General features: G+C 30.1%; 1 protein-coding gene across 3 annotated transcripts in view; it reads right to left on the reverse strand.

The window, feature by feature from the left end:
• sergef (secretion regulating guanine nucleotide exchange factor) overlaps nt 1–10,541 on the reverse strand; it is a 20,248-nt gene extending 9,707 nt beyond the window's left edge. For all 3 annotated transcript variants that reach the window (XM_048157886.1, XM_048157888.1, XM_048157887.1), the window contains exons 1-9: nt 10,442–10,541; nt 10,127–10,262; nt 9,800–9,955; nt 9,485–9,579; nt 9,335–9,395; nt 7,883–7,996; nt 7,655–7,717; nt 7,404–7,562; nt 7,168–7,319 (exon numbers count right to left, since the gene is read on the reverse strand). In XM_048157886.1, coding sequence (XP_048013843.1) covers nt 7,168–7,319; nt 7,404–7,562; nt 7,655–7,717; nt 7,883–7,996; nt 9,335–9,395; nt 9,485–9,579; nt 9,800–9,955; nt 10,127–10,262; nt 10,442–10,483 — 978 coding nt within the window. In that variant the 5' untranslated portion in view covers nt 10,484–10,541. The remainder of the gene's footprint in view (nt 1–7,167; nt 7,320–7,403; nt 7,563–7,654; nt 7,718–7,882; nt 7,997–9,334; nt 9,396–9,484; nt 9,580–9,799; nt 9,956–10,126; nt 10,263–10,441) is intronic.
• Nucleotides 10,542–11,351: the final 810 nt, after the last annotated feature.

An 11,351-nucleotide genomic window follows, 5' to 3' on the forward strand; every position in this document is an offset into this window, starting at 1 on the left:
ATTCATAATGCAAACCATCTCATTCCCATGAAATAATACAATTAATAAAATAAAAAAATAAATATTATTTAATAATGAATAAAGAATATAAAAATGTCATGGTGGACGAGCAAACTCTGCATATTTTTATAGATAATACTGTTAGTTTGTAACGGAATGTAGTTTTAAGAGTTTTTTTTAGGCAAGAATATAGTTGTTTAGACCTCAGATATGTGATTTTTATGTAAACATAGCGCCTATCTGAGAATTTGTTTAGATGCTTTAGGAGATGCGCGCTCCAGGCCGTCAGCAATCGTTCAGCACTCAAGTACCCGCAGAGAACAGCTTCATCTTAGCCAGTGCTTCAGGAATTTGCCGATGGCTCTTATGTAGATAGTGTTTAAAAATTAATTATAAAACATATTGTATACATTTCATATTTGCTAAACATACAATATAGAACACTGAGATCCTAGTCAGTGCCTACAGCTGTTTATTTAGATACACATGTTCCCATGTGCCTCTGATAATGAAAAGCAGGATGAGGTGTCCCACACCAAACATGTTCAGGCGCTGCGATGCAGCCTCAGGTACAGCACTGCACTGTGGGAGCTCCGACACAGACAGCTAGACTCCAGCGCTCTGGGTATAAGTGTGAAACAGACTGTTGACTGCACCTCCATGTGTGAACAAACTCATTTTAAGAAATGATACCCATTACTGGGAGTTCAGCTCCGTATCCAGGAAGGAACAGTCATTTTTAGAGTACAGTATTATGTTTCAGCTACTGATAGGAAATCTTATGGTCTGGAGCCAGTGAAGATGCCAACTTACCCATGATTGGTCAATATGCTTTTGGGGGTGGGAACAATTGATCTGAAGTCTAAACAACAGTTTAGACACAATAGACTGTCATTATATTTACAAGATTATTATCTCACGCTTCAGACTGCCGTGAACTCTCGCTCAGGATCGTTTGCCGAAGCTACGGTTAATAATGCTGCAAACAATGTTCAGTTTCTTGCACAGACCGATCGTTTCACTTCATAAAACCTCAATGAATCGCCAGAATTTGTTTTGCCTGTATATGTTTTTTTGACTTTCAAAGTGACGGCACCTATTGACTTCCATTATACGATTCACCAATGACCATGTTTCAGCTACAATACTTCTTTACTGTTCAACTGAAGAAAAAAATGAACAGCAAATTTTCATTTTTAAGTGAACTATCCCTTTAAGTGCATCATCCGCAACACACTACTCACACTATTTATACTACAAATTATCAAAGAATAGTGCATTGTGGACGCATCATAAGACTTCAAAAAGAACACAAAGCAGCATAAAAGTATAATAAAAGTTGCCCATTTGGATACAATATATTCCATTAAAATATAAGGCATAAATGGTTAAAAATTTTAATATCTGTCCTAGCTCTCTTTGAAGTGTTCGTACGAGTTCATTAGCGAAGAAGCAATGTCCAATTGGTCACTAAATTGCTCTTTTGAGTCAGATATTTATGATCCAGTTCACAAAAGTTGGTCTAATTGATTTGTTCACAAATCTAACTTCAACTCCCTGCATGAATTAGCAGCTTACGGGAAGAGACAATTAACAGTAAATAATGACTTTCCAGCCAAATTTCCAGCCATTTGTCTTATTTTAGTATTATTTATTGTTTGTATTTTACTTTACCTTTTAGTAATTTAGTTATGTGCTTTTGTCATTTTTAGTAGTTTTAGTAGTCAGTAATTCTATCCCTTAAAACTCATCTTTGATCACCAAAATTACATATTTAAAGGTGCCATCAAACATTTTTTTACAAGATGTAATATAAGTCTAAGGTGTCCCCTGAATGTGTCTGTGAAGTTGCAGCTCAAAATACCTCATAGATTTTTTTTTATTAATTTTTTTAACTGCCTATTTTGAGGCATAATTAGAAATGCGCCGATTCATGCTGCGGCCCCTTTAAATCGCGCGCTCTCCGCCCCCTCCCGAGCTCTCAACTCTATCATTGCATAAACAAAGTTCACACAGCTAATATAACTCTCAAAATGGATCTTTACAAAGTGTTCGTCATGCAGCATGTCTAATCGCGTAAGTATGGTATTTATTTGGATGTTTACATTTGATTCTGAATGAGTTTGAGGCTATGCTCCGTGGCTAACGGCTAATGCTACACTGTTGGAGAGATTTATAAAGAATGAAGTTGTGTTTATGAATTATACAGACTGCAAGTGTTTAAAAATGAAAATAGCGACGGCTCTTGTCTCCGTGAATATAGTAATAAACGATGGTAACTTTAACCACATTTAACAGTACATTAGCAACATGCTAACGAAACATTTAGAAAGACAATTTACAAATATCACTAAAAATATCATGTTATCATGGATCATGTCAGTTATTATTGCTCCATCTGCCATTTTTCGCTATTGTTCTTGCTTGCTTACCTAGTCTGATGATTCAGCTGTGCACATCCAGACGTTAATACTGCCTGCCCTTGTCTAATGCCTCAATCATGGGCTGGTATATGCAAATATTGGGGGCGTACACCCCGACTGTTACGTAACAGTCGGTGTTATGTTGAGATTCGCCTGTTCTTCGGAGGTCTTTTAAACAAATGAGATTTATATTAGAAGGAGGAAACAATGGTGTTTGAGACTCACTGTATGTCATTTCCATGTACCGAACTCTTGTTATTCAACTATGGTAAATTCAATTTTCAATTCGATGGCACCTTTAAATGTTTTTTCCTGTGAAAAAAATTGATTAATGACTGCAAAATAGCTTGAATGTAACTCTACACCCTTGCCTCATTTAATATACACGGATTTATGAATATGATAATTAGCCCCGCCTCCACTCACTCGCGCGAGTTCAGACAAATCCACTCGGTCAACTTACTGAGGTAAACGCTGCACAATAGTATCGCTTTTTACAACGTCGGACACAAAACGGTAATTACCATGTTCACATTCACGAATCAGACAGCTGCCTTCTAACAATCAGTATCCTTAGATACGCTTTGAACAACTCAGAATGTCAGCGGAGAAAGGCATATTCATCATAACATCGTAATAGCCTATGCATCATACGCTCGCCATATTGCTAAATCTACCCGATTTTTCATATAAACAGAAAAATATATAGAGATAACCTTCTTTTGAGCCTCCCTTGTGCAGTCAGTTAATGATATGCTAAAGCCCGCTGGCATGTTGACATGATTGGTTGCAAGGTAGTTTGTGATGTCAGAAACACCAGTGGTCTTTGGTTCACTGCAGTTTTAAAGAGAAAATACTCAGCAATGGTGTTGACTTATGACTTTGCACATGGTTTGCCTTGAAGCATGTTAAAAACACGAGATAGACATATGAACAACATTAAAAACCTGATTTTCACCACAGGGGGACTTTAATTCACTCCCGCATTTAAATGTGGTGTGGTGTACATTTTGTTTAAGTTTTTCATCTGATCACATATACATATATACATATATATATATATATATATATATATATATATATATATATATATATATATTTTTTTTTTTTTTTTTCAGTTTTATTTTAATCAATAAAATGTTTTAGTTAACGATAACGACACTTGTCACACAAAGCTATTGTATAACTCTTCAAAATCTCCTTTTGTGCTCCACAGGAGAATGAAAGTCACATGGGTTTGGAACGGCATGAGGGCGAGTCAATGATAACAGAACTATTCCTTTAAGCCTCAGGCAAAGTCCTTCAGTCAACCACAATTCAGCTCTAAAACTTTATATTCCATTCGTCACTGAAGGCTAAATGTGTCCCCAGACCCTGCTACACTTTCTCCCTCCCTCCTGACGTGTTTTAGAGAATATCGTCCCCTATACCGTCCTCATTTTCCTCTCATCATCATACGTCATGTGAACGGGTCACCGGTGGCAGGACATTGTAGCATAAGCAACTTTTGAGGATTAAATATGACATGAGGTCCACCGACCAGGCAGAGAGTGGCGAGAGTGCAAAACAAAGTCACGCAAGGAGATCTGACATGAAGAAATATGTTTGGCAGCCATGACTATGTTTAGACAGAGTCCTGGACAACACGTCCCTCGCTGCATAAACTTGATAAAACAATGTAAAAAGACGTAAATGCCAAATGTCTCTTTTCTCTCTCACACAGTATCTGAAGGCTCTTCTTTAATTTCAAGGTTCGGTTACTCATCATACGTAAAATCTGAGATTGAGTATGAAATACTGTGTCGTCGAGTCATTCTCTTCAATATGTATGCGCACAGATGCTGAATTCTCCAAGGTAAGTGATGACCTTCAATTCAAATCAACTCTGCTGTGTCTCTGGGCAGGATGTGAGAAAGAATTGTGGGAATGTACAGTGCGTTTTCGCCCCCTACTGGCAGACAGTACATACTGCATTCTCTTGCATATGAGCAAAGAATATTATTCCAGTGCAGTGAGTTTAGATGTCATTTTAGCAATTGATATATTTATGGATAGCTGTGCTCTAAGTTCCGATTGGACGAGCTTCTTTCAAAGTGATGGTAATGATAGGCAAACCTATGATTGCACATCAGTTAAATTCTACATAAATGTATTTTATGAACTGAATACAGCTGACGAAGAGCATAACATAAGAAAAAAAATCATGCTTTGGTAAATCATAATCTTAGACTTATGTCATAATTTGTTTTAATTTTGTAATGTAAATTTGACATGTAATGTAAAAGCATGTACATTTTTAATTTTGACTATCTCATAATTTCAATTTTTTATCTCATAATGACAGTATATCAATTTCAACATTTTGTCTAATTATGACTTAGTATGTCATAATTTTTACTTTTTATCTCATTTCAACTTTTTATCTCATAATTTTGACTATCTCATGTTTTCATTTTTTTATCTCATAATATGACAGTATATCATAATTTTGATTTATCTCATAATTTCAATTTTTAATCTCATAATATGACTTTTCTATAACAATTATGATTTAGTAAGTCATCATTTTGACTTTTTATTTTATAATTACATTTTTTTAATCTCATAATTTTTTTTACATTTTAACTCATAATTTCAATTTTTATCTCATAATTATGATTCAGGATGCCATAATTTCAACATTTTATCTCATTATTTCAATTTTTTTTTATTTCATAATTTTTAATCTCATAAAATGACTTAGTATATCAATTTTGATTTATCTCATAATTTCATAATTTCATAAATATCTCATAATTTAATCTCATAATATGACTTGATATATCAATTTTGACAATCTCATAATTTCAACTTTTTGTTAATTCGTTATCATAATTATGATTTATTAAGTCATCATTTTAACTTTTTTATCCTATAAATTCATTTTTTTAAATCTCATAATTTTTACTTTTTATCTCATAATTCCGATTCAGTATATCATAATTTTGACGTTTATCTCATAATTTCAATTTTTTATTTAATAAATTTTGCTTATCTCATAATTTCAAATTTTAATCTCATAATTATGACAGTATGTCATAATGTTGACTGTTTTCCAAATAATTTAAACTTTTCTATAACAATTATGATTTAGTAAGTCATCATTTTGACTTTTTATTTTATGATTACATTTTTTTAATCTCATAATTTTTTTTACATTTTATCTCATAATACCAACTTTTATCTCATAATTACGATTCAGGATGCCATAATTTCAACATTTTATCTCATTATTTCAATTTCTTTTATTTCATAATTTTTAATCTCATAAAATGACTTAGTATATCACAATTTTGATTTATCTCATAATTTCAATTTTTAATCTCATAATATGACTTGATATATCAATTTTGACAATCTCATAATTTCAACTTTTTGTCAATTTGTTATCATAATTATGATTTATTAAGTCATCATTTTAACTTTTTTATCCTATAAATTCATTTTTTTTAATCTCATAATTTTTACTTTTTATCTCATAATTCCGATTCAGTATATCATAATTTTGACGTTTATCTCATAATTTCAAATTTTTATTTAATAAATTTTGCTTATCTCATAATTTCAAATTTTAATCTCATAATTATGACAGTATGTCATAATGTTGACTGTTTTCCAAATAATTTAAACTTTTCTATAACAATTATGATTTAGTAAGTCATCATTTTGACTTTTTATTTTATGATTACATTTTTTTAATCTCATAATTTTTTTTACATTTTATCTCATAATTTCAACTTTTATCTCATAATTACGATTCAGGATGCCATAATTTCAACATTTTATCTCATTATTTCAATTTCTTTTATTTCATAATTTTTAATCTCATAAAATGACTTAGTATATCACAATTTTGATTTATCTCATAATTTCAATTTTTAATCTCATAATATGACTTGATATATCAATTTTGACAATCTCATAATTTCAACTTTTTGTCAATTTGTTATCATAATTATGATTTATTAAATCATCATTTTAACTTTTTTATCCTATAAATTCATTTTTTTAATCTCATAATTTTTACTTTTTATCTCATAATTCCGATTCAGTATATCATAATTTTGACGTTTATCTCATCATTTCAAATTTTAATCTCATAATTACGATTCAGGATGCCATAATTTCAACATTTTATCTCATTATTTCAATTTTTTTATTTCATAATTTTTAATCTCATAAAATGACTTAGTATATCATAATTTTGATTTATCTCATAATTTTAACTTTTTGTCTCATATTTATGACAGTATGTCATAATGTGGACTGCCCCCCTCATAATTTCAACTTAAAAAAAAAAAAAAAAAAAAATCATAATTATTATTTAGTAAGTCATCATTTTGACTTTTCATCTCATAATTTTTACTTTTTATCTAATAATTTAAACTTTTTATGCCATAATTATGATTTATTCATCTCAAAATTATGATTTACCAAAGCATGATTTTTTTTTATGTGGCGGAAATGGGCTTCCATATTTATTTGATAATTATTATTATTTATTGAACATTGGTATATTTTAATCACACTGCATTTTTGCCACTTCACAATAAACCACAAAATGCTGTGCAGTGATTTTACCACAGTTAACAGGGTTTTAGTCAATTCACTTAGAGTTGTCTGTGGTAAAATCACTACTACACAGTAGTATAGTACAGTATAGTATACTAAACAGTAGTACCACAATAAATGGCTGATATCATACCTGTGTTGCTCCAAATAAAGCTTTAACCTCGATGGGGCGGCTTATAGTGTGGCCAGAGTTGGCTGAAACGTCAGGCTCTTTTTCCGTACCCTGATTGGTCTGTCCTAGCTGTCCGTAATTGGATCTGCCCCATGTGAAGACCCGCCCACTCTCTGTAAAGAGATAATATATTGAAAAGCGTATCACCAGAAATAAAGCATGACTCAGGTTTGTGTGAAATTGCTAGTATGACTCACCTGTCTTTGCGACAAGGTGCGTCCAGCCGCTGTGAACGTCAGTCACTCTCTCGCCCTGCAGCAGAGATCGATCCAAAGCCACAGGAAGTGGCAGGAAGAGACTCTCGCTGACCAGCTGACCATGTTTATTGCTGCCCCAGAGGAACACGTCACCTTTGACTGTAGACATATGAAATTCAAATGCAAATTTGTCTCCATCCTGACCAAACAGAATATGAAATCAGTTTGATTTGTTTGAAAAATACTCTCACCTGTCAAACAAATGCAGTGGGTGGAGCCTGCAACCACCTTCTGTGGGGTCACATGATCTAACCCTGCAGATCAGAAAGTCAGCACAATTCCTTTAAATAACTACTAAATTAAATATATCATTCAACAGACATTAATGAGGTGAACTAATAAATAGGAGTAAGATTTCATGTGTCCTAAAGTGAGGTTGATTTGGCTTTAGCTTTTCTGTGAGTGTGTGTGAATGTTACCCGGGACAAGGCAGGGCTCCTTAGAGGATAGATGTGCAGGAACAGGTTGGGGACTCAACATTCTCTTAGCGTGACTCGACAGGCCAGTTCCCCACTGATAAACACAACCTGATGCTTTAGACACGCACACATATATATAAAAAACACACAATTAAATGTTATTCAATATTCAATTATACTATTCAAATATATTTAATATTAAATTATAATATTAAATATATCATTAAACATTTGTATATTTGTTTTTATATTTTTAAATTATAATATGAAATATATTTAATATGTAATTAGAATTTTCAATGTTTAATATTCAAAACAAATATACATATTTACCAACTAAGACAAATACTAAAATTAGTTAATTACAATAAAACTATATTAAAAATAAAATGATTCTATTTGATATAAAATCTATATTTTTTAAATAATTTATAATTTGTAATGTTTAAAACAGATATACATATTAAGGCTAATACTTAATTAAATAAATAAATAATATTAAATATAAAGTATTAAACAAATTTGTTATATTTTTTATATTTATTTTACATATTCATATGTAATATCTGTACATATAATTTAATAGCATTTAAATATTACATTAAAATATTACAATATATTTTAAATTATTAAAAATATCATTCAATTTATTGTATATTTAATGTAACCTTTTTCAATATTTAAAACAAATAATAATATTAAAATATATGAATATATTTTTAAAAATATATTTTAAATAAATATATTAAAATATATTTAATATCTAATTAGATTTTTAAATGTAAAATTAAAAATGTTTTTCAATATTTAATGTTCAGAACAAATATAAATAATTAAAATTTTGATATTCAAAATATAATAATTATACAATTATATGAAATATAAATAAACATATATTAAATATATTAAAATTATTCTAATTTTGAAAAATCTATATTTTATATTATTTTATGTTCAATATTTAAAACAAAATAAATATATACATATAAAGGCAAATAATTAAACATTATATTTTATATGTTACCTATTCATATGTAATACCTGTACATATAATTACATATTAAATTATAATATTACAATATATTTTAATTGTTGAATATATAATTAGATTTGTCATATTTTATATCATTTTTTTTTATATTTTAAACAAATAATAATATTAAAATATAATTAATACATAATTAGAATTTCAAATGTAAATTTAAGGATTTTGATAATTTTCAGTATTTAAAACAAATATACATATATACCAACTAAAATTATTTCTTACATTTGATTAAAAAAAATCTATATTTATTCACAGTATTTGCAACAAATGTAGACATATACATTTCAAGACAAATAATTACATATTAAAACATTTAAATGAGAAAAATATAATGTTAATCATAAAATTTCACCTAAAACAAATTTATAGATTTGATATTTATTTTATATAGTCATAAGTAATACCTGTACTTGCTAATGCATGTCTGAGCCCAGCAGCCACACTAGTTACCGGCTCATTCAGCGTCTGCAAGCAGAACATAGCATGAATTTATTACAACCTCCTCACACATACAAACTATTATCCCAGAGTCTCTTTATGGTCTCAGTTCCCACCGTCACGTGTAAAGGCTCTGCAGAGTGTGATATCTTTGCTGAGACACCCAGCTGTCCAAAAGCATTGGAGCCGCACACCAAGACCTGACCGTCACCTGACAGACAGACAGATCAGATATCAGTTATTCAGCACTGAATTAAACCAGTCGGAGTCTCCATAGACAGCTCTAAGAGCACTTGATCTAATCAAACTCTAGACAAAACCACTCAAAAAAAATAACTAATGTCTGAAATATCCCCAAGCTCTTATTTTTCAATCTCCAATAATCTGTCACATAAAGCCCAGAATATGAATTTGATGACCCAACCACTCACCCGTCAGGATAATAGAGAAGTCCCAACCACAGGACACCTGCTGAACTCTTCCACACCCAGACAAAGGGCAGGGTTGAAAGGTTATGACCTCGGAGGTGTGACTGAGCCCTAACTGACCTTTGTGGTTCTGTCCACACATCAGCAGGTCACCTGACTCTGGGTGGAGAAATGTTGTTGTCATACTTCAACTTGTCCAGTAGAGTGCGGCATTGTTTCATTGTTTCATAAATAAAAGCTCAGCAAATACAGAAACAGTTTACAGAGGATTATTGCACCAATCCTTTCAGAGTGTGCTGTTATTTTTAATAGTGTTACAGGCCAACTAACCAGTGATGACAGCCGAATGACCGCCTCCTCCGGTTAAACAGCGGACCTGCTCTGCCTGCAGTCCGCCGTCTGCACGCTGCGGCTCGGCTTGATCTCCCGTGTGTCCCTGTCCCAGCTGCCCGTAACTGTTGGCTCCCTGTGAGACCAAATCACGCTTTATTGCTCAGGAAGCGTTATTTTTGTAGGCTGTAATTATCTGAGACTGCTTATATTATGTATACTGTTCGCGTATTTACGTGGATATAAGGATTGTAGGCTGTCACGGCACCATTACTGCAAGTTTTGTGTAATGAAAGTAGGCTAAATAAAACTTACCCACGTGTAAAGTACACATTTTGACAGCTGAGCTCCTTCCATCAGATTTAGGCGCAAATTGATGACATCACCATATAATCATGAAACGTCACTGGTTTCCTAGAAATATTAGTGGGTAGAATGCTAATAATATGCATTAAAACGACACAGTGGGCGGGGCTTAGCGGCTCGGGCGTTGTTTCTAATCTTATTTATTTATTTATTTTTATTTTATTAAATACAACTCACAGTTTTTATTTTAAAATCTACTTAATATTACAATATATTTAATAATGAATTATAATATTATATAAATGATTTATCGTTTTTATCTATATTACAACAAATTATAATTCTATTAAATATTTAATATATAATTAGAATTTTAAATATAAAATTAAAGAAATTAAATTTGTCCATATTTAATATATATATATATATATATATATATATATATATATATATATATATATATATATATATAATAATTAATTATATATATATATATATATATATATATATATATATATATATATAAAACATAATTAATAATAATTAATTATAATATATATATATATATATATATATATATATATAAAAATTATAATAATTATAATTAAATAATAATAATAAATATACAATTATTTTTTATATTTACTATAAAAACTAAATTCATGTTCAATATTTAAAACAAATATACACATATACCTACTAAGACAAATAATTAGTGTCATATTTAAATGATAATAATTGCAATAATTAAATTACAATTATGATATTAATATAATATTTTTTTTAAATTATAATATTATGATATACTTATATCTGATATAGAACTTAAACTATTCATATTACATATACATAGTAAGGCAAATATTCAAATATTATAATTATGCCATTCTAAAACATATATATATATATATATATATAT

This window comes from Megalobrama amblycephala, linkage group LG15, assembly GCF_018812025.1.
Source record: "Megalobrama amblycephala isolate DHTTF-2021 linkage group LG15, ASM1881202v1, whole genome shotgun sequence".
Lineage (NCBI taxonomy): Eukaryota > Metazoa > Chordata > Actinopteri > Cypriniformes > Xenocyprididae > Megalobrama > Megalobrama amblycephala.